The sequence below is a fragment of the Triturus cristatus genome, chromosome 11, assembly GCF_964204655.1.
Source record: "Triturus cristatus chromosome 11, aTriCri1.1, whole genome shotgun sequence".
Lineage (NCBI taxonomy): Eukaryota > Metazoa > Chordata > Amphibia > Caudata > Salamandridae > Triturus > Triturus cristatus.
In genome coordinates, this window is record NC_140594.1 from 707,312,539 (window position 1) to 707,338,031 (window position 25,493).

General features: G+C 44.0%; 1 protein-coding gene across 2 annotated transcripts in view; it reads right to left on the minus strand.

Annotated features, from left to right (window-relative positions):
- IL20RB (interleukin 20 receptor subunit beta) overlaps positions 1–25,493 on the minus strand; it is a 229,340-nt gene that overhangs the window by 64,713 nt on the left and 139,134 nt on the right. For both annotated transcript variants that reach the window (XM_085634332.1, XM_085634331.1), the window contains exon 3: positions 14,196–14,386. In XM_085634332.1, coding sequence (XP_085490458.1) covers positions 14,196–14,386 — 191 coding nt within the window. The remainder of the gene's footprint in view (positions 1–14,195; positions 14,387–25,493) is intronic.

Here is a 25,493-nt window from a genome sequence, read left to right on the forward strand (position 1 = left end):
CACAACCTGAACAGGGGGGTGACAGGTTTGATGACCTTGTCACCTTTCTGTTGGGATCAGCCATGAAATGGACCTCTCATCACTTGCTGTAGTAGTCGACTACCACCAAACCAAACTTATACCTTTGTGGCAAAGCGTTGAAAGGCCCAACAAAATTGACAGCCAATTTCATCCACGGACCACTGGGGAGATCCGCGACCTGAACAGGTGGGGTGACAGTTTTGATGACCTTGTCACTGGTACAGCAAATCATGCACCCCTTGACCGCATCACCCAACTTCCGTTCCATCGATGGCCACCAATAGACTACACAAATCCTCCTTTTGGTGCTCATTTTCCCCAGTTGTCCCTCATGACCAGAATCAATGATGCGTGACCCCAAACATTCAGGGGGAACAAATTTGTCACCCCGCATGATCATCTGACCACCCTCCAATGTGAGCCCAATAGCGATCTTGGCAAAAGGCTGAAGTTCTACATCAAGATGCTTCTCCTTGGGCCAACCTTGAACAATGTGTTCCTTGACGTTTTTGAGAGCAGAATCAGGCTGCATGGCATCAAACCACTCCTGTTCAGAGAGACCACCCACACTACAAACATCAACAGCTGCAGTCAAACATTATTAATCTTCGCCATATCCAACTCCTCATCTCCCAAAGGTATTGGTGATCTTGAGAGAAAATCTGCCCTTGTGGTTTTCCCACCCAGAATGTGCGCCACTTCGAAACTGTACTGCAACAACTTTGAACTCAATCTCGCAATCCTTGGGGTATGCTCCTTAACAATATGCCCATTAAAGATGGAATGAGAGGCTTGTGGTTGGTCAACAACGTGAATGTCTCCCCCCACAAAAAGCACTTGAATCTTTCAACAGCCCAGCAGCAGGCCAGTAACTCTCTTTCAATGACAGTAGTTTTTTTTCACTCTGTCGTAATGCCCGAGAAGCAAACCCAACAGTAGGCTCCTTGCTGTGTTTGGCCTGTGTGATCATGCCACCCAAACGATCCAAACTCGCATCAATCAAGATGATACACTGGTTGAGAGGATTAAAAGAAGTGAGAATCTGGCACGTCCCAAGTTCTTGCCTAATGCAATGAAATTCATCCTGGCAAACCTGACCCCACACTAAAGTGACCTTCCTCTTAAGTAGATCTCACATAAATGGACAGTTTTACCAGCAAAACTGGAAATAAACTTTGTATAAAATTCACACACACCCAAAAATTAAGAAACCTGATCTTTGGACTTGGGGCATGGAGCATTCACAATGGCCTCAATCAAACCTTTTCTCGGTTGAATCCCTTAACCCAAAATGTGATGCCCTAAGTACTCAATTGATTCCATTCCACACACGCATTTAAGCTTGTTGGCCACAATACCTCTCTCCTGAAGTATGCCTAGTACTTCTGTGAGATGGTTGTCGTGTGATACTTTGCACTTCCCGGCAACCAGAATATCATCCTGGACAATCACAGTGTCCTCAACACCCTCCAAATCTTTTTCCATGATGTGCTGGAATACTGAGGCTGCCGAGGCAAACCTAAATGGCATCCTCTTAAATTGAAAGGTTCCTACCAGGGACACAAAAGCGGTCAAGAACTTACAACTAGCATCCAACTCCACCTGAGAGTAGGCGAAGGATAGATCTATCTTGGAAAAATACTTACAGACTGCAAACTTAGAAACATTGTAATCAATGCGGGGGAAAGGATGTGAGTCAACCCAGATTTCTTTATTTAGACTGCGCAAGTCAATGTACACTCTGAGACTCCCATTCTTCTTGCAGGCCACGACCAACGGAGACAACCATAAGGAAGACTCAACCGGTTCGATAACCCCAGACTCTCTAATCCTCTTGAGCTCATCAGAGAGATCGTCTCTGATGCTATAGGGCACATTACGCAGTTTATGCTTGACTGGAACTGCCTGGTCCTTCATTCTGATAAGATGTTTGAATGCCTTAATGCACCCCAAATAGTCAGCAAACACACTCTTGAACCTGTTGGCCCACACAGTCAAACCCCCTCCCTGACCATGCTCATCCACCACCGACACTTGTTCCTTAGTGCCTGGTCTGAGGGTTATGCCAAAAAGTCCCTGGCGATACCACCCTAATGTGTTAAGTCCTTTCTTTGCCACATAGAACTTCCCCCAAATGCACCTCTCCTTACAAATTATGCTGGTTTAAAAAAAAAAAAAACTTTAACTCGATCCTCCTACCCTCACAGGATACAGAATTCCTGTCTGGAGGTTCGAGAGGTTTGTCCACCTAATTACGCTCAAACAGCTCTTCCGTGATCATGGTCACACGTGCACCAGAATTCACCAACAGTTGAGTTCCACACAATCATCAGACTCATCTTTGACCATGACAATCAAATCACTCAGGGAACTCACCCCACAATCGCCCAACAGGTCAAAATTATCTTCTTCAGTGTAGACCGTACTGACACTACCCAGGAAACCACAAACTTTAGCAAAATGCCCCTGTTTTCCACATTTGCGACAGGAATCATTTCTCGCTGGACAAAATTGAGTATTAGGATAATGTGAGGGAAACCAGCATTTTATGCATACATTTCTTTGCTGACCTCAATTTTTCTCAGACCTGGCAGCTGTGTACTTGCTGCCCCTCAGCTCACCCTGTTGTTTTTCTCGCTCCCGCTGTTTTTTTTCACCCTGATCTCTCCGTTCTTTTACCGCCCCCCATAACTGCTTTGTCAGGTTTCATCGTTTTTAAAGCTTTCTTAGATAACTCTAGGCTTTTAGCAATAGTAATGGTTTCTTGCAAAGAGAGATTTTTCTGAGTTAACTTCTCCTGAACTTTATTCTCTTTAAAATGCACTACAACCTGATCAATGATCAGCTGAGAGGTGAAGTTTTCAAACTCGCATTCTGATGCCAGAATACGCAGTGCTGCCACATATGACACAATGATTTCGTCAGTCTCTTGTTCTCTTGTGAAAAACTTGTGCCTGGCTACAACTAAACTGCCCTCAACATCAAACTGTTTCTCTAACATTGCCACAGCCTGATCAAACTCATTAAGCAACTCGTCCCCTTCAATCACCTCAAGGGGAGGTAAATGTTCTAAGACAGCTTGTCCCTCCAATCCTAGATTGTGCCCTAAAATGAATCTCTTGTGCTCAGCACTAAGTCTTATCTCCTCCATGGCTCCTAAATATTTGGCGAAGGCTCTATAACAAACTTTCCACCTCACTGATGGGTCTCCTGGAAGCTGTAAAAGGGGGGGAGGGGCCTGTACATTTTGCATGTTGATGATAATTCTCTAGATAATAGTCTGAAATACTAAGTTAACCCAATAGACCTAAGAAAACAAATATTAATATAAATAGCTGATAATAGATAGTCACCCAAGGTCCTGCTGCCAAATTAAATTGGTTAAAGAAGAAAAAAAACAATACAGTTGTACTTGAGAACTGTTCAAATAGCAGAAACTGGCTGACTAAAGTAATGGCTCCTCTAGACTGGCTGAATGAATGACACTTCCTGTAGGCGGGCGTAGATCAGCTGCTCCTGGACCGGTGAAGAAAAACACAGTGCAAGATGCTCCGAGCAGCAAAAAGCCAACTAACCCAGAGCACATGCACTGTAACAAGACACTGACGAGCCACCATCAAAATGCAAGTGCGTAGATGAAAAGCTGAGCAGCAAAGCGTTCGATGGGGCCTAGCAACTGGGCACTAGGGGGCAGACATCAAACAGAGGAGGCGCGGTGTGCAGCGTCAGACGCACAAATTCGGCGACCAGCAGCAGAGCGGCGAAGCGTTAGACAATGCCTAGCAGTAGAGCAGCATTGCCACACGACGTGAAACAGATACGCAGTACGCGACGTCGTAGTAAATCATCCGATATGCTTGCAGCTACATCTGAGCATTCTTTTGCATCATCATTACGGAGATTTACCTAGCCCCAAACAGATCTCTGCGCTACACTGAACCCCCAGTGGACAGATGACCAACAGCACACCTGAGTAAACCAAAGATGAGGCACACTCGCAGTTTTTATTGCGGGGCACGGGCGGGTGTTGATAAATGTTCGGGAGGGATCACAGATTGACACACTTGACAGAATTGCGAGGCAACAGTAGGATGGTCAGCCAGAAAACTCTGTCCTCCTTTTCACGGGGAAGCAAACATCACTTCCCACTGGTGAAAGTGTTAGAAGCTTCGTCAAAGCGTAGAATGAATCTGTGAACTTGAGTGTGGATGCAGAACAAGGTGACAAGGCACAGTTCCACTACTGACAGGACTGCGAACACAGCAACCAAGATGAGACAATCAGGAACTTCAGCACAAGGAACAGCACACTTTGGTCGAGAAGTGGAACAGTCGAACTCGTCACAAAATTTGTAGTGATTAAACTGAGACAGGTAAGTGTAAGAACACTAAGTTTATTGACCGTTCATCTCCACAGCTTCCAGGGAATATCACAACTGACCCTGGAGTTCAAACAGCAACATTCTGTAACCATGGAGCTGACATCATAGATGGGGAAAGAGGGATAACTAATTACTACAAAAATGTTTTACAAAGACCACACTAAATCATTTAGAAGACTGGACAGTATGGGCCTGATTATGAGTTTGCGGTCCATGGACCACAGTACCCATGGTCGAGGTCTGACTGCTGCGAACTCGGGGGTTCATCCGCCGTATTACGAGATGGATTGATTGCTATTGGAAAGACCGTGGCTGAACTGCCTACACTGCCAGCACACCGCTGACTGCTGGGGTTGGGGAAAATCAGCTGCCATAGGGCGGTACAGAGGAGTTTCACTGCTCTCCGTATTATGAGTTGGCTTTCCGACAAGTGACCACAGCAGTCAGACCGTCTGCTTCAAGACGGTGGAAAGAAGGGTCTGGAGTGTGTACTCACCCCTTTCATGTAACTTCTGTCAGAGTTTGACGTGGATCCCTTTCTTCAGGCTCCCCCTTCACAGCAGCATCTTCACAACAGGATTATGACCCTGTTTGCGACGACATACAGGTGAGTCGCATTGGTACCATATACCCATCACCTGGACTGCCCACATATGGGCCAGACTCCAGCAATGGGTAGGTGGTATTTTTCACATGTACCATGCATAAGTGTGCATCCGACACATGTATTTGAAATGCTCACACAGGCATCAATACATTTGGAAATGTATTCCCCACCGCCGCAAGATCTCTGCAGCCACACTGCCGGCACAGTGCAAAAAACTCATAATACGGCAGTCTGAAGACTGCCAGTGCTGTGGTCTCCTGGTGGTCGTGGATGCAGCATTCGATCGCCAAACTAATAATTTAGCCCATAGTTACAAATTGGTACCTATCTATTAAACTGTGTTTGCAAAGGGTTGCATTATTGAGGATAATCTAATGGCTTTACCATTATTAATTAGCCAAACCAACATTAAAAACAACCTCTTGTATGTGGCCTTCATTGATTTTAAAACAGCTGTTGACTCTTTTGACTGGGGGAAACTATGGAGGAAGTTACACGCTTGGGTCATTCACATTAGTCTACTGAATGTTACCAGCGCCTGGATGCCCTCACGGATGACAAGAAGCGCTCTACTAATCAATTGATTGATCATCAGCTTATACTTGGAAACCTGGGTAAAATCAGATTGTCTCCAGACCTGTCCAAAACTGAGAAGATAAGAACGCATAAAGACCTGAAAGAAGGATGTGTTCTGGCACCATTGTGTTTTAACTTTTACATAAGTGATCTAGGAGCAACTCTGGAAGATGTTGCCACTTTCTTCCTAAATGATTTGGTTGTCGCCTTAACACCTTACAATACACAGATGAAACTGAGATACTTGACAAAACAACCACTGGTTTGCAGAGCAAGTTAAACAAGTTGAGTGACTATTGTGCAAGCCATACCCTGAGTTTAAATAAGGAGAAAAACAAAGTGATGATCTTCATCCAGAAGGTTTTTAAGCAGAGTAACCAGTATCTTAACAGCTCTAAGCTTGAGCCAATCTCGAGATATAAATATCTAGGTGTATGGCTGAATGACGGGAAGGCCCAAACGTCAAAACATGTCCTTCCTTAAACTAATCATTAAGCCCATCCTTGAACCCATTTCTACTGGTTGTCAAGAGTAAAATCATGCCCACGTTGACCTATGGCCAAATAACTCATCATGGAAAATTTGCTAAATGGCTGGACGTGGCTTAGTGCCAGACATACAGGTGACTCTTTAGAACACCAGACAGCACATCTCAATCTCGGGTGCATTTAGATGTCATGTTTTGTAAGCAAGAGAACATCCTGAGAACCATCTTCATATCATATTATGTGAAGCTCCAAGAGGTCACTAAAACATCTACTGTGGCAGGCTAAAACAACCAATGGAGCAATTATTTGAATGACTCACTTGCATCCTTGCAATTCATCAACGTTTAAAACCTGACATTACCACCTACTGAAACAAAAAAGAACTGCTGATAAAACACAGCAAAACTCATTCCAATTATTGAAAAACAACTTAGCTGGATAATAAGAACATATGAAAACAATGAATTACAAAAGCTTTGGGAGCTTCCCCTCAGCCTGCAGAAAAAAAGAATGTTAACAAGAGTAGGATTCGGCAATATTGCGATCATAAATATATACATCCCGAATATGGATCAGGGGACATTCCTCGCTGATCATTCAAGATTTCTGGCCTGCTTTCCTCTTCATACGACAGTAATGAGGGGTGACTTTAATTGCATGGCGGACCCCAACTTGGATCGATTGAACCCCCTACTGTGAGATGCACCCATAATTCACATGGCTCGGGCCTTTACTGATCGGCAGGCTAGATGGGTACTGATAGACACCTAGTAGCGGATGAACCCCCAGGTGAAAGAATACTCTTTTTTTTTCTCTAGCTTGCATGAAGTGCACATATGATTAGATACATTCTTATGCATCTCAGGTGCTCATACCCTAGCTCATGATATCTAATATTTCTCCTGCACCATATCAGACCACAACCCAGTGTTACTGCATCTGAAATAGGAGCATATGAAAACGTGCATTACTACATTGAAACTGACACCTGGGTCATTAGACGACCCCCGCTACCAAGAAATAATCAGGGATAATATCAGACAATATTTGATGGATAATTGCGGCAAAACCTCCTCCCCGCAGGTGGAGTGGGATGCTTTTAAAGTGGTGCTCAGGGGCAAGTGGGTAGCCAAATCTGTGAGGGTTAGAGGCACACTACTGCAGAAAGCTCCGGCAGCTGAGCTGGCGCTGAGGGACATTGAGAGACGCAGACCTGGTCTTCAACCGAGATTGCTGAAGTGTAAAGAGGAGATGGCAAGTCAAGATGAACGCCTCCGGTGTTTCGATTACAGAAACTATGGTGAAGACTCATGCAGAACGTGACTGCACAGGTTCCTTTCTGGCATGGCTGGCTAACCCCTCGAAGAGGGGCTCTGTAATAGTAGAAATTAAAGCTGCTGGGGCAACAAGACTATACAGACAGGGAGAGATTAACTAACACTTTCTCCATTACTTTGCAGAACCCTTTGCAAGCTCCATAGAACATGATATTGAACAGCTTAAGGCCTACTTGTCGCCATTGCCCCTTCGTACCCTTACACAGGAAGCCGTTGAGGACCTGGGTAATGACAAAACAGTACAGGAAATCCAAGCAGCAATAAAGGGTCTACAAAAGGTAAAACACCGGATATGACGGATTCTGGGTCGAATTCCATGACAAATATAAAGAGGAATTAGCCCTAAAGTTTGCACAGCTCTACAAAGCTGCCAAATAAATTGCAAACTTGCCTGCTTCCACAAAAGAGTCATTGGTGATTCCCCTACTGAAGCATGGCAGACAAGCATATGATATGATTGTGAGGCCTGTAGGCCACTGTCAATGTTAAATAATGACAACAAAATCTTAAGTACAATACTGCCTAACGGACTTGTTCCTCATATGTCTAAACTAGTGCACCCTGACTAAGTGGATTTTATCTCAGGCCCAGGCCGCAACACGGTGCCTAATATAAGACATCTATTGACACTCCTGGAGGACAACACCTATGACCATAGTAATGCAGCAGTATTTGCTGTCAACATAGAAAAAGCATTTGACAGCTTGGAATGGGGCTATTTATATGGGTGCTAGAGCGCATGCAGGTGGGACAGGGATTCTCAACATGGGTCAAACTACTGTACAAGGACCCCACGGCTAGTGTCCACACAGGTCATCCCATATCGGAGAGCTATAAAATAGTCAGAGGGCGTTAGCAATGGAACCGTTGGCCTGCCATGCCAGACTGGGAAATTGGTATGAGGGAGTACAAATGGGTGACTGTTCTCACAGTAAAGCCCTACATGCGGACTATGTGCTACTCTTCCTGAAAGACACATCAAGGGACCTAAATGAGGCCAGGACTATGCTGGCAGAATTTGAGGCTCTGCTTTGTTTAAAGGAAAATCGGCAAAAGTCCAGCCTTTTTCCAACAGAAGCAAACCAAAGCCCCCCAGAGAGTTTGGATTCGCTGTAGTGGGAGCCACGCTGAATTTCATACTTGGGGGTCTGAATTTTTCACGAGCAGGCCGACCTCCTAGAGGGGAACGTGGGTCTAATTATCAGATGGCTAAAAGCGAGTATGAAGGTATGGCAAACACTTCCCCTATCAGGAGCAGACAGAGGTGTTGCTTAAAATGGTAGCATTACTGCGGCTGCTGTAATTCTTTATGGTGCTACCACTGTAGATCCCAACGGGGTTGTTTGGGGAGGTAGACTCCTTGACCACTGGATTTAAATGGGGCTGCGGGCGCGAGTCAGTGGCATTGACTACGTTGCAGCACCTGGTGAAAGACGGGAGCTGAGCGGTGATTGAATTTGAAGCATTCTATCTTGCTGCACAGCTGCAATGGTTCACTCAATGGATAGCTTACAGATAGTCCGGCACGAGCACTTGGACGATGGGTATGAACATTGAATAAGTTACTGGTAGTCTTACTAAAGACAGGCTGCCCGAATGTAGATGATACCAAGGAATTCCAGGTGATGTGTCGCTGTTGGACCCCATGTCTCCAGAAGCTGCGGAGGAAACTCGTATACACCTGTCTTACCCCACAATGCTCCCACATTCCATACAGAGGAGACTGGGGAGGGCTGACAGAATTAGTGAATGCTGGAGCGATGAATGTAGGGGACCTGTACCATGATGGGGAACTCCTCCCTTTTGAAGTCTTCAGGGAAGAATTTGACCTTCCCAGGGCCACTTCTTGCTTCACAGAGTAGGGACGACAGCGTTCCGTAAACATTGGAAAACGTGACTAGCGGAACCCCAGCCTCACAGGACTTGCCAATATGTTGTATCAGGTGCTGGGACATACAGAGCAGAGACAGCCCTATAGAGAGCAATATGATGAGATGTACTCCTTCCATTAGATCATCTTAGTACCAAATGGGGGGAAGATCTGGAGATTCCTATTCCTGAGAATGACTGGATAACAATATTATAAAGAGTACCAAAAGTGTCTAGGAATGCCAGATTTAAACTGATTAATTTTTATATAATACATAGGGCCTACCTCGCACCTGACAGCATTAATAGATATTTCAATATGGCTGGTCCTGCTTGCCCGAGATGCAGAGAAATAGGGGCGGAGATCATGCACATGTAGTGCCACTACCTTGCAGACTTATTGGGAGTAAGTAACGCCCATCAATGCATAGGTTATAGAGAAAGGGGTCCTCTGTTCCCCGAGACACTGTCTATTAGGCTGGTTTCTCCCATACGTCTGAAACGAAAGTCATGAGCAGATTCCAAGATTTGGCATTCATACTAGTGAAGAGTGAAATTACCAAACATTGGAAATCCTCAAAAGGCCCTAGAGTGACACCTGACGAAGGGTACTCTAGAAATAGGCAGGATACAAGGGAGAGGTCCTACTGAGGAATGCTAGGAAGGGTTTAGGTACGACTGACGCGGCCGTGAGCTTGGGAGGCACTAGTAGATAGCTTAAAAAACCCAGATTCACAGGCAAGAGCGCAGTCCCCGGGAGACATGCCTGCCCAGCCATCTCCTTAAAGATGGGAGCAGATTAAGAGCACACACCCTTAGAATAGTGCATTCCCCTCCTGAATCACAATGACACAAATAATAGAGAGTCATTTAGATCTTCATTACAGACACAAAAGGCCTGACCAAACAAACCTACTTTGTTGACCAATGTACTATAATGGAACACAACTCACACACACGAGGGGGTGCGAAGGGAGGAGTTAGCGATTGGAGGGGTTTAATGTTGGTGACCATCATAAATGTGATGCAAACCGAGAGCCCACTGTGGGCCACCAATGGATATTACAGCTTCATGTGTCTTATTTGTGTTGAAATCACAATAAAATCTGTTTAAAAAAAAAAAACAGGAGTAGGATTCTGCACCATCTTTGTGAGGACCTATAATTATGAAACCAGGGTAAATTAAAAGAGATCACATGCCGACTATGCCAAAGAGACAGTGCATCACTACTTCACATCAACTGCATTTGCAAAAAACTTAGTAGCCCCAAGATGGAAATTCCTGCGGCACTCTGTTTTGCACCTAAAGCTTAGGAACTGTGAGGACGCAGTGAAAGCATGCCTGGGTGGAACAGACCCGAACTGACTGGCGGGTTCTTAACATTTTTTGAGCTTGTCTTACCTGAGATCAAATCGTTTGAAGGGGATAAAATGCCAAACTCTCGCTTTTAGTCCAGACATGCGTTTTTTCTTTTTTTTTTGCCTTTTATTTTTTTGCATATGTTTCAATGGTACTATGTAAAGATGTTAACTGCATCATATTGCAATGATTGTAAAGAAGTGTACAATAAATATTTTACATTAGATTTCACTGTGAGCAAGGTGCGGCCCGTGCAGGTAAGAGCAGTGGGGTGGGGTGGGGGAGGGATTCGACATACGACGACGAGGGAAACTTAATTTTAAAAAAAAAAGAAAACCATGGTTTTTAATTTTTTTCATTTATTTTCTCGTCGTATGTCTAATCCTCCCAAACCCGGCATGCCACCCCACCGCTCTTACCAGCATGGGCCGCGCCTGCTGTGAGCACCCTAGCATCCAATGGTCATCACCGGCATTGATAGTCCTAGGTGGCATGTTGGTGGCATCACAGGCATATAACGGATTGGCATTAGGGCTGTAAATGGGTACTTAAAGGTGTAAAGAGACCATATGGGCTTTGCACAACAACATGAGTCACCAACTGTCTGTTAGTTTATGAAAAGTTAAGAGAGTTTTTTGTTTCTATAGCTGTTTAGGGCTTTTGGGTAAGGATACCTTCACCCTCACGTCTGTTATCTGTTTTATCTTGAAAACTATGTTTACTATTTTAGTTTGTATTACTGTGGGTCAATGATAATCAACAACATGGCAAATATGATTTGTGTTGTATGTTTGCTCATTGTTGATCTATGGCAGTAGGAAATGAAACTATTTGGTGAAAACAATTTGTGTATTTACTTCACAGTAAAAAAAGCAGTGGCAGAGTGAATGTATGACATTGTTCTACATTCTGTCCATCAACTGTTGTTTTTGCATTTGTCACCCCGAGTGAGATGGGTATGCCCAGACGTGGGCCCCGTGCTCTTCATGCCACTGGAATCAAGCTATCCTGGCTGAAGAGGGGTGAAACCCCGAAACCGGTCCTAGGATGCTTGTTTCCAGTCCAGGAAGGACCTGGCTTGGCAGTTCGGGATGGACTGTTCCCATGAGGCACAGGGTCAAGACTGATTTGCATATGGCTGGGTTCAAACTGGAATGGCATGGTGAGCAAAACAACGATGGATTTAGGCCCAGATCTCTGTACTGGCGTGAATGTATGACACTGTTCTACATTCTGTCCAACTGTTGTTTTTGCATCAATGATAATCAACAACATGGCAAATATGATTTGTGCTGTATGTTTGCTCATTGTGCTTCCCTGTTGATCTATGGCAGTAGGAAATGAAACTGTTTGGTGAAAACAATTTGTGTATTTATTTCACAGTAAACAAGCAGTGGCAAAGCCACCCTGTCTCGCTTTGCCAATGATTTTGGTTCTGCCAGTACTGCATGCTTTGAAAACTGCACAGGCAATGGCAAAGCCAATAGCAGCATATGGGCATCTTTCAACAGAAAACTACAGAAAATAGTATTTTCTATACATTCAAGATGGCCACCATGTTTGCGAACACACTGTGAGGGTCATCTTAAAAGTACAGAAAATACAATTTTCCATACATTGAAGATTGCCATCACATTGTGTGTATGACATGCTATATAAATGCAACCACACCACAGAGTGAATATTGTGAAATAATATTTTATTAGCATAAATATAGCTTCCTTCATCCATTTTTTTCTGTTCATGAGAAAGAAGGGGGAGAAGAGAGGCAAACAAGGGGTGAGAAGTGGAAAAGTGTGAGAGCTAAAGTAACCAATGTCAGAGACAAGAATAATATAATATTACTGGGGGTGGGAAGAAATCTCGAGGAGTTTGTTGGGTAGCTATGGAAACAGCACAAGCTTGTGCTAAAAAAGAAAGAAAACAAAAGAAGGAGAGGAAGGAGCAGGACATGAGGATGGGAAGAATTAGAAAAGGGAAGGGGTCGGGGAAAGAAAGAAAGAGTAGAAGCACACATCAAGAAAAAAAAGAAGTCAGGAGCAAAACATGCACTCCCATTAGGTGCTTAATTACAAATGACAAAGGAAGGATGTCAGTGGTGGAAGAATACAATTTAGAATACAACTCATTCAAAACAATAAATGCTTCATGGGCGGGACAAACACAAGACTAGGGAGAAAAATAATGTTGACATGACAGCTGAAGCTATCAACATTGAGACCGCCACAGATGGTCTGATTCACAAAATTCTTTGCACATGTTAGTGGAATGCATGTGCACAATAAATGATCTGCCAGCACAAATTCTCTATTCCTAATTCACAAAATCAAGCATTCCGCCCAAAGATCAAGTTTACTCCTGAACAAAATATGCCGATTTCATAGAATGTCCCTTGAACTTAGACAATGATTTACTGAAATTTTGCATCATGGATGCGCCACTTTTTTGGTGCAGCCACGACACAAACATTAATTGTGAATGTGATCTTCAAAGACAAGCAAATCAGATTTGCGTGGCTTTGCATGGGATTTTTCCCAAAAAGAAATGCAAGGTAGAACTATGCTTTACTTTGTATTAGTTAGGCGTTCCATGGGCGGAGCATGGGTGTTCCCATGCCTCCACCCATGGATTTTGGCACATTCCCAGATTTACTAAAGCTAGTAAACCTGGGATTGCGTCAAAAAGCTATGCCTCACCGAAGCAGGCATAATGAGGAGAACAATCTTTATTTCTCCTTGTTACTTTCTATTCCTATGCGTTCAGCATTCTGCAGCACACATACAAAGAGGAAAATGCCTTTAAGGATTGTTTGTGGAGGAAGATATCCCTTCATGCACAAAAACAATCCTGCCTCTAATGCAGGCACCCTTGCACTATGGTGCAAGGGTGCGTGCGTTGGCACTGAGCATCACACAATATTTTAGTTGATAAGGCGCATTTCTTTTATCTCCATTTCACGCAATGCAGCGCTGAAACTTTGCCTGCTGCCCTGCGTTGTGTGAAAAATTGGTAAATCTACTGCTTAGTATATGTTCAGGAGAGGGTATGTTCTTGGGCGGTTTGTGAACAGCCTAAGTCTCTTACATTTTTGATGATTCATAAATGTTTTGAAAGTTTTTTTTATACACCTTGGAAAGATCATCGGTTAAAAAACACAAGAGAGAGTTCCTTTCTAGAACGGGAAAGGAATAGGTGTTTAGGGAAATTAGTTTCTCCATGGGGAAAATATTTACCATATGGAGGAAAAAGTTTTGTTTTTTTAAAGTGATTTTACGCATTTCCATTTTGCATACCCAGCAAATGTCCACCATACAATCCACTTTGGCATGTATAGAAGGCCATGAATACACCTGAAAATCTACGATGTACATATATTTCCACAGTGCGCTTATTGGGATCCTCTAAATTTCTATAAATCTACATAAATATGAGGTGTCCATGTATGATGCATTTATTGTACAATTTTTTGGTCTACACCTTTTTCAAGCCCAACTTTTAGTGGTGTTTCCCCTTTCACCACCTCCCATATTTTCAGAATAACGCTGGATCTCCTTACTTGTGACACGATTGAAAAGTTGTTCCAGGGTTGCCCATCCGGAATGTTCAGAGCCTAGTTCCGCCCGGACCCGGAAATTGTAGAGCACGTTCCCAATTATCTCTTCAGTGACATCACACAGGGGCACTTTAACTCTCAGACATTCTGGAACGTTCGACCAACTGGCGTTCCAGTAACTCCTTTCATACTCTCTGGAGAGGCACAAAATAAAACATTATTCGCAAGTCTCTTGGCCAAAGGCAGCATTGAAGCTCTGGATTCATTGTAAAGCACCAACAAGTGTGCAGCCAACCAGGATAATGCACAGACTGATCGACTATGTGGAGTGTGTTACACATGCAAAAGAAACAACCTAGTACTCCTGTAGTGCTTATGAACATACTATTACACTTCTTTAGGTAGTAGTCTGAAAACATCTAAAATGGAAATAAAATGGGTGTATTCCTGAAACATTCATATTCAGTTAGTGCACATAGAAAAGGCTGTGCACTCTTTGCACTTTTGCTAATAGGGAGTTGAACATTTCAAGGCCAATTCACACAGTCTTCTGTAGTACTACCTCCCGTAATCCTAAATGCATTTGTGAATGAACACCAAATTGTTTTTATAAATGATATCCACTTGAATTTTCACTACCCTATGCAGTTTTACTGCTTACAAAAACACAGTAAATAACGAATAAGTTGCTTACCTTTGGTAACACCTAATCTGGTAGAGACTCGGTCTAGCCGCGGATTACTCATCATAGAATTATCACCAAGCATCAGACTGGATCCAGAATTTTAGACGGTGTCGTTCAGCTTTGTGTGGTGTCATTGCTATCATCCGCATTCGAAATGATGTTTGTGGTGCAAATATAGGCGCTACCCAGGCACACTGACATCAGTTACTTTTTGCGACTTTCCACGTCAGAAGCGCAGAGCCAAGAGGTACACTGACCCCTGGTGTGGAAAACTAGGGCACTGAAAGGGAAAAGCTCTGTCCCTAGAAATCCGTTTGCAGAGCGGAGAGGATGGGTGGGCCGGATGTCAGGATTGCCGTCTTCGTTAACTTCAGATGACGGCATCTTACCGCGCATGCGCGAGGAAGACAGGCAGGCAATAAAAGCCTGACTTCCACCGGAAACTGCGCTTTGCGTCGTTCCGTTCCTGAGCCACAGAGTCCTGTTGTGCCTCCAGCATTTCCGAGTCGACTTTCTAGTTCCTGAACTCCGAGAACTCTGTTTCCTTGTTGAATTCCCTAAGGGCCGGTAACGAGTGTTTCTTGCACCTACGATCCGTTCGTCAGTCGCCCCTCACTTTTGTGACTACAAGCGGTCTCTGTGTTTATCCTTTAGTCTGACTGCAGGGTGAGGGTCGGTTCCGTGAGCAGGCGTAGTGCACATCGTGGGTTCCGCCCGTCGACCGGACTGGTGTTCCGTCGGCCGCCCGGACTGTGCGGTGTCGCTCTCTTGTGTTCTTGGGCTGCCGCTTGCCTTGTAGTTGACGACGGGGCATTCTACGAGATCCCTTGTATACTGATCGAAGTATACCCGAACTATATTCCTTGTCTTCAACCAACGGTGGGATATCATTTTCCACTCCTGCTGAATACCGATTCATCCCACACCGAATATCCCGTAACGGAGGAGTCAAGAAAAGGTGGACAGTTCTGTTACCAGAGGGGATACGGTAACAGCGAGTATTCGCTGCCTTTTTTCCTTATCATTTATTTACGTGGATTTATATATACAATTGGCTTCTTGCATGACGACAGAAAAGACTTCTCTAATGGAAGATTAGCCTGAATTCAGTTATTGTTTATATCAGGATGTATCATTCATGGACAAACCATACCGGACTAGCCCAGTAAGCATGAGCACTCACTTGTATCATTTTAAGGCCTAAAGACATAACGTACTTTAGTAATCACCTCTCCCTTCTTTCCCATTGCAGTTCAGACCGCTAGTGGGGTGGAGCACCTCCTGTTGTAAAGATGGAAGAAGGGTTGATTTAAGGTATTTTTCGAAGAAAGGGGTTTATGTAGACTTGTTCATCTCGTTATACTATAGATATTTATTGTCTGTTCTCTCTTTCTAGTTCTATTTGTGCGAGGACTCCTGGTTGGTGCCATAAGCTGAGAGATCCCTCCCTTACTTTCCTTGTTTTTTTTCCCTTCTTCCCCCAGACCTAACATTGTGGCTTAGAGTCTGATAAGCACAGTGTGGGGTTGGGGAAGTAGCGGACCTTGTCATCAGTTCCAGGGCGCTTCTGCAGAAACAAACAGGTGAGCACCTGAATGACCTTGACACCGGATATGAACTTGCGGCTAGATAGTCTCACCCAGATAAGGCATTACTGAAGTTAAGTAACTTGTTTAGCTGATAGAAACTTCTAGCCGCAGATACCTTACCTTAGAATAGATGCCCAAGCAATACATCTCTGGAGGTGTGTCTGTGGACCAATTTCACTTGAGGAAATCCTGCAGGACCGAACAGGCAAAGTGGTCCATCCGTACGGACCTGACGATCCAGACAGTAGTGTTTGGTGAACATGTACAGGGAAGCCCACGTTGCTGCCTCACAGATGTCCGGGACAGAAACTCCATGAGCTAAGGCAGTGGTTGCAGCTTTAGCTCTGGTGGAATGATCACGCAAACCCTCAGGCGGTTGCTTCTTAGCCAATGCAAAGCAGACTTTGATGCAAAGTACAATCCATCACGAGATGGTCCTCTTCTGCACCACCCGTATGTTCTTCGCTCCACCATACTCCATGAAGAGTTGGTCGTCCTACAGGAACTCTTTCATGCGGTCATGGTAGAACGACAATGCTTTAATGTTCCAGATCGTGAAGTCGAGTTCTCTTCCTTGGAGGAATAAGGCGGAGCATAAAAAGTAGGCAGAGTTATGATTTGGCCTATGTTAAATGGAGTGACCACTTTAGGAAGAAAGGAAGCTCTCATACGAAGCACCAGTTTGTTTGGGTAGATGTTAAGGTAAGGAGGCTTGGCTGACAAGGCCAGAAGCTCACTGATCCTCAGGGCAGATGTTATTGCCATGAGAAAGGCTGCCTTGATGGTAAAGAGCCTGAGTGGACAATTATGCAAAGGCTCAAAGGGAGCGTACACAAGGAAAGTGAGGACGAGATTGAGGTCAAACTGAGAGTGGGAGGAAACATATTTTACAAACCTTTCAAAAACCTATGTACACTAGGGGATTGGAAGAGGGCAGGTTTATCAGGCAACCACAGAAAAGAAGAGATTACAGAAAGGTATCCCTTCACAGTGCCCAGAGTAGCCCTCTGCTGGGCAAGGGAAAGAACAGACAGTAGAATCTGAGAAAGTGATGCAGAACAGGGATCGAGGTTTCTTTCTGTACACCATGCCACAAATTTTGCCCAACAGCAGGTGTATACCATCTTGGTAGAAGGACGCCTGGCTGCCAAGATAACATTACAGACTTCGGGAGGAAGGTCGAAAGCTGTCAACTGTCATTGTTCAATCTCCATGCAAGAAAGCGGAGCGCTGACAGGTTCAGGTGGAGAACCGTTCCCTACTGCTGTGTGGTAAATATTTAATTACCTGTACTATTTTTTATGCGGTAAAGTCTAGTAAGAATAACTCAGTAAAAATAAGAGGCAGAATCCGTGGTATTAGAGGTTCTGAAAGGCTTTATTCCTTACAAGGAATTATGGTTCGAACCATAGGCATCAAATTCCATCACCACGAGGGTTCAGGAAGGGAAGGCAATACATTATTGACAAGTAAAGATATTTATATGAGAAGCATTACATTAAGACAGATGCAGGAGGCGTAACAGCTGATAATACAGATAATAATACACATACGTAATGAAAAAGGCGTAAACATAGGCGTAGACTAGAAACGTCATTAAACATGAGGTCACAGGTGGGTGGATCCATAGGAGAATCCTGCAATGTCAGCAGAAATACCTGGCAGAGATGCGCGCGCAGCCGCATGACGTGTGATTGACGTGCAACTAGAGGGTGAAGGGGACTTGACATTTAGCTCTACATGTGGAGACAGAAGTCTGGGGGGTCATGTCAACCTAATCCCAAATCATATCTAATATCTTATGTTTAAAGAACTGTATTATCCAAAAGGAAAGGTCTCTCGGACGGAATCTATTCTATACTGACTGTTAGTGCGTGTACAAGCGTCTAAGTGTCTACATGAGATGCGAGGGGGCAGGAATCTTCCATGGTAACAGGGGCTATGAATTACTTGCATGAGGACAGTGAGGCCTGGCCCTTTGCTTGGTAGCTGGAAGAATGTTTACCTAAACTACTAGACAGGAATGCATCGGATGAGGAGCGGAGCAGATAATCTTGAAGGTGAAATACAGTTTTTGGCAGGCAACAGGCCGGAACAGGCACCGTTAGCCGCGCAGGGAGTAGGACAAAGTTCATGGATACAGATGCGGGCTCAGACTGGAGCTTTCAGAGGCAGGAGGCAGGAGGCAGGAAAAGGCTTGATGGCAGAATTCAGGGCCTACTCGCCTGAACTGTAAAATGTGGAAAGTGAACCACATAAAGTCGGTGGCCTTTCATACTTAGGAATGGAATATCCGACCCATTCATGGCGGATCTGAAAGAGGACATGTTGACGGTGGACGCACATATATTTGCGTCTTCATAACTGGAACGGGAGGGAACATACATGTACTTGTAGCATGTACATGGAGCCGTTGGGGTCTAAGATAGGGGACATAACTGATCATAAAATTCATATTTCCTCATTCCCTCCTTGTCCCCTACGGACCCTTAGGAGATATCGATCTTCATCAATCCATCAATCTGTTCATATAGCATCATTTGTTCTTCTTTCTTCTTCCGGGATCTTGAACGAAAACTTGAATGCGGAATACACGATGTGGCACAGAAACCACAAATCGCTGGCCCACATTGTAGACATAAGCAGCAACTGAATAGTATGAGAAAGCCAATACCTAGGAAGGATAGAATCCTCCATCCCCAGGCTGACAACACGCTCCAGAACCAACCGGACCAAGTCCAGGTGCCTGGACTCTGGTGTATCTGGCTTATAATCTTATGAAGACGAGTTATGGCTTTATATACTGACGGCGAGTTTTCTGGTATGAAAACACAGCAACTTGATCCGATGACCCTACAAGCTCCGCCCCTATCGGCCAGGATGACGTCAAGGACAAGACGATTTTGAAGCACAACAATCCGCATCGCAGACTGTTCCTCTGTTAAGTTGCCTAGGGCGGAAGTAGTCTCATTCACTACTGCTTCAAGGGTTCTAGTTAATCTACGTATCAGCTTACTATTAGTGACTGTACCTATATAGGGAAAGAAACCTTTATTGAAATCTGTGTATTGCTCCCATGCCGTTTCAGTGTAATCGACAATCGGGAGATCTCTCTGCTGTCTATTGTGTACTAAATGAGTATTTCTGTGATAATCAGGAGGGGCTAGGAAAACAGGTGGCAGAAGGAATGCAATGTAACAGGTACCATCCCAATCTAGAGGTAAACGTATATATGCAGTCTGGCCACATATGAAGTAGGAATGACGAGAAGCTCTGAATGTAGACTTGCCTTGATCACTGAATTTTATTACAGTGGTACATTTACTATGGCCCATGTGTATGGAACCATTCTTTCTTACACATAATTCACCTTTAACTGGAAATACTGACATAGCGGGCAAGATTGGTGTAGCTTCGGATTCAACATTCAGAATCATGAGGTTAAGTGTAAAATTACCTAATCCATATACTTCATTTTCTAGATCAGTTCCTGTTCTTTTGGGAAGTCCCTCCTTGTTAGGGTAGCAGACTTTAAGCAAAACTAGGTTCAGGTTTCCCCATACCCAGTTGTCTTGATAAACTACTGAATTTGAATCTAGGGAATTAATCAAACTAAACCATGCTCCACAGGAGCCATTGTGTGTGAACGGATACGGAAAAAGAGGCAAAACTCCCTTATAGTTCTGATAGGGAGGGAGTCGGCCACATATCCAACAATTGGTAGCATTGTTGGTCTGATGGGAATGATGTAACATACTAATGAAAGTGTTGTTGCGCAGCGCAAATCTATAAGACAACTCATGCGGAGGTAATTCGCTAAAAGAATGTTCAGCTGTAGCATTGTAAGCACGCTTAGAAATAGGGTAATACATATGTAGCAATACACTAGAAATGATGATCAGAAGACTTAGAAAAAACAAAATTAATAAGGTCACTATGCAGTGACTACGAAGTGATTTACAGTACGCATGTTTTTTAAGCTGTATCTGTCTATTTCTCTCTCTATTTTGGTCTAGAGGATACATGTCAGAGACAAATTCAACCGATTCACCTTGGAGAGGACTTAAACAATCAAATTGTCTGACTTGCTAGACCTTAGTTTCAGTTTATAGAGTTCATTCTCCGTCCTTTCAACCAAGGGGAGCTTTGAGTCTGTCTGTGAGGGAATGCAGGGCTGAGTGTTCACATCGGACGGTAGTCCATAAAATTTCTTTATATGGCTCGAGTGCAACCACCCTTTACGTCCCTCAATCTTCACGGCTGTCCTTGTGGTCAGCAAGACGAGCTTGGGCGACTGCCACCTGGGCTCCAGCTGGGTCTTCCGGTCGAAATTCCTCACAAGAACCAGGTTACCTGGAACCACGTCATGGGGCTTCACCTCAGTGTTATCGGGAAAAGCTGCAGCTACCTGTGAACGACAAGATTGTAGTGCAGACATCAAGGAAGCCAGGTAATCTGTCAGCATATTACAGTCAACATCAGTGATTTTACGAGGTATAGGCGTCCCCCACATATTTGGTGGTCTACCGAAGATCACCTCATACGGGGATAGCCCTGTTCGAGAATGTGCTACCATTCTCATGTAAAAGAGCGCAACTGGTAAGGCTACTATCCAATCGACACCTTTTTCTCTACATACTTTGGACAATCTAATTTTCAGAGTTTGATTATGACGTTCCACGAGACCTGCTGCCTCGGGATGTCGGACACAGTGGAATTTCCATTGATAACCTAACAGAAGTGAAACGTGTTTCATTAGTTCGGATGAGAATGGCTGGCCGTTATCTGAGTACACGACACGTGGTAAACCGTATCCTGGGAAGAATTCTCGAACTAACTGTTTGGCAGTAGTCGGGGCAGTGTAATCTGAAACCGGGTAGGCTTCTGTCCAACGGGAAAGAGCACAGACAACTACGAGAACATATTTGAATCCTCGACATCGTTCCATCTGGATATAATCCATCTGGAGGACTTCAAAAGGGTGATTGGGAGGTTGAAATCCACCCTGCTCTACGGGAATGCTTTTACCTGGATTAAACTGACAACATATCATACAGGTACGTACTTTCTGTTTGGCTGCTGCTCGCAAGTGTTTGTTGAACCAAATGTGTTGAATGCTGTCTAGCATAGCTTTTTCTCCTAGGTGCGCTGGACTATGTATTGTGTTAATGATGACTTGAACCATGGAGTCGGGAAGAAACCATATAGATTTTCCCTTCGTCATCCATCCTTGATCCGTTTGGATCCCTCCTAATTCAGTCCATTTCTTTATTTCTTCTGGTGTAGCATGTGTCTGTATGTCAATTACATCAAGGGCGGGATCCTGAACTATCATGCAATGTGTTGGTGTCGGAACTATTGTCTTTGTCGTGTCAGTTGTATGAGTCTGATTCTGAGCAGTCTGTTTAGCTGTTCTGTCAGCTAGGTCATTACCCTGGGAAATGATATCGGTAACTTTCGTATGGGCCTTGCATTTCATAATCGATATTGCAGTAGGTAGATGAATCGCGTCTAATAGAGCTTGAATGAGGGGTCCGTGTTGGATGTGGGTACCGTGAGAAGTTAAATAACCTCTCTCTCGCCACAGTACGCCGAAGTCATGGACGACTCCGAATGCATAACGTGAATCTGTGTATATGTTGACTTTCTTATTTGTGGCTTGAATACAGGCTTGTGTCAGAGCGATGAGCTCTGCTGCTTGAGCTGACAAAGTGTTAATACAATTTGTTTCAATGACTTCAGTGTCTGTTGTGACTGCATAGGCGGCCACTAACTCTCCTGTACTTGTTCTCATGCATGAACCATCTACATACAACGTCAGGTCTGGATCTGGTAGTGGAATATCTGTCAAGTCTTGTCTGGGTTTTGTCGTGATAGTAATGACTTCAATACAATCATGTGCTAATGGATCTGTTCCGTTTACTGGCAAAAGTGTGGCAGGATTTAATGTATTACAACGTCTGATTTCTATGTGTGGCTGGAACAATGTTAATTCATAACCAGTGAGTCTTGCTATAGTCAAGTGTTGTGTTTGTGTGCGGTTCAAGAGAACCTCTACTGCGTGTGGTACTTGTACTGTCAATTGATGTCCTAATACTATGGCATCGCTTTGTCTGATTGCTAAAGCTGTTGCTGCCACTGATTTCAGGCACGCAGGAAGAGCCTGAGCTACGGGATCTAATGTACTAGAAAAATAAGCACATGGTTTGTGTGATCCTGCTTGTTCCTGAGTGAGTACTGACAAGGCAGTACCTTCGCGTTCGGTAACAAATAGTGTAAAAGGCTTACTGTAACATGGTGTTGCTAAAACAGGTGCTTGACATAAGGCTTTCTTTAAGCTTTCAAAGGTTTGCGTATGTTCTTGAGTCCAAGGGAGGACAGTCGATATGGCTGCCTCCTGTGTTGTCAACTGAATGAGTGGTTTTGCTAGAAATGCATATTGAGGGATCCACTGCCTACAGTATGAAGTGAGGCCTATAAAAGCCCGCACCTCCTTTTGTGTCTTAGGTGGTGGCATGTTAGCAATTAACTGGATGCGGTCAGGTGTAAGCTGTCTTCCCTCCTTGGACAGCAAATGCCCAAGATAAACAACTTGCTGGACACAGAATTGCAGCTTAGAAGGGGACACCTTGTGCCCCTTGTCGGCCAGAAATTGTAAAACCATCAGTGATGCTTTTTCACATTCAGGTTCGCTTCGGGCGGTGATCAGCAGATCATCGACATACTGAAGCAAGGCAGTGTTAACTGGCATGTGGATACTGTCAAGTTCTCGTTTCAGTGCTTGGCTATAGATGCTGGGGCTTTCTGTGAATCCTTGAGGTGCGCGTGGGAATTTAAAACTTCGTCCATTTAAACTGAATCCGAACAAATATTGACTTTCCGGATCTATTGGGACGCTAAAGAAGGCATTCTTGAGATCAATTACAGTAAAGAACGTTGCTTCTGAATCAATAGCTGTTAATAATGAAGAGATATCTGGGACCACAGGGTATTGTGGTACAATACATTTATTTAATTCGCGCAGATCAATAACTAATCGATATACTGGTGGTGCTTTTGGATCCGTTCTTTTAAGAATCGGAATTATCGGGGAATTACATACATTGGAGTCGGTTTCCACAACCACTCCTTGTGCAATGAGTTCGTCAATGATTTGCAGCAAAGCCACAACAGCATCTGGGGGTAACTTGTATTGTCGCATTCGTGGTAGTACCACTCCTGTTTTAAGTGTGACTCGATATGGTGTAATGTTCATGCAACCAACATCAGTAGGGCCTTGCGCCCATAAATGTGTAGGTAAATTCTGCAGCCGGTGATCCATGTCTCTGGACACGTAGTGACCTTTGAAGTCACGTAAAAATAATCGTACTCCTTCCGGAGAACAACATATTAGAGCTCCTAGAGCTTTCAATGTTTTTATACCTAACAAGTTTTCTGGACATGATTTAGTAAGCAATAAATCTGTAGTTCGTGTCAATGGACCAACCGTAAGTGGAAGGGGTTGCGATACTTCATTAATGATAGGTTTTCCTGAGAATCCAAGGGAAATATTCTGTGAGCCTGAGAGGGGTGCCCCTGGAACTTCACTGCGTCGTATAGTTGTTCTGCTTGCCCCTGTATCAAGTAAAAACTTTCTGTCTTCCCCTAATAGTTCACTATGTACATAAGGTCCCTCTTGATCTACAGGAACCTCAATAAGGGGTAAGCCAACTTCCCTCTCTAGGCTATTTCATGTGTATCGCTGATAATCGGGATAATCAGTTTGTGCATACTGATACATCTGTTGTGTCGTTGCTTGTGTTGCAGCAATAGGCTGCGCTTGTGGTGTTGCTACGGTCTGTTGTGGAGCTGCCTGTTGCGGAGCTGGCCTAGATTGTGTATGCTGAGGGATTTGTTGTTGGTTCTGATCCTGTCTAGGTGGACGTGGTCTCTCCTGGGTTTTACCCGTGGAGATATTATGTTTCAGAACTGCACAATCGTGTATATAATGACCTGGCTGTTTACAATAGTTGCATGTCCCTTTTACAGGACCTACTGAATCACTGGACTGTGTCGTACCCTTTCTATGACTGTCAGCTGGAACTGACTGGGCAACAAGCATTTTCATTTTCGTGTCTTTCATACGTCTTTGTTCATGTTCTTGTTCTTCTCTAATTCTATTGTGGTGATATTGTAACATCTGTAACATCTGTGACGGGGTGTTACCTTGCCAGGTACTCTCGAATTTCAATACTCTATTCTTAACTTGCGGTAGGGAATTTTCAACTAATTTTGTCACAAACAGATGTGGATATGACTCGCTACTTGCTTTTATGCCACTATTAATACCAAAACATTTTTCAAATCGGGAATAGAAATCACTAGTGTCTTCATCTTGCTTTTGTTTACAGGCTGAGATTGCACCCCAGTCCTCCTTTTTCGTAGTTAATAAACGTGGCAGTACCTGCACTAGTAATCCTGGTAGTGCTGTAGTCTTTTCCCCAAGCCCTGATCCTGCAGCTCGGGCCTTTTCTTCGTTTTCTAATGCTGTCCAATCTATCTTTTGGTCTCCCACCTCCCATTCCTTTTCTTTGAGTTTCTCGTAAATACCGGCAGGCATTAATACTTTTAATATTTTCATAATGTCGGGGTAGGTATACTCTCCCATGAGTAACATGTCTTTTATCTCACGGTGGAAACCTGCTGGATCCTTGTCATGGCTGGGTACTACTTTCTTCATTTCTAATAATTCAATTTTAGTTATGGGCGTGTACACAAACACGCGTTTAAAATTATTGTCGTCACCTTTTATTGGGTGCACTTCGCGTAACGGATTCTGTCTATCTATGTGATACATTTTTCTTCCCATAGTGGGAACTGGAACATGTTCTGGGCATACGAAAACTATATACTGGTTTCGAAATTCTAGAATTTCTTTAATTAAATCAGTACCTGAACCTCTCCATTTATTCGTGAGTAATTCTGTCAATATGTCAGGTAGGGGTCCAGGATCGGAGTGTTGGCTTTTATATAATATAAGGAGGTGTT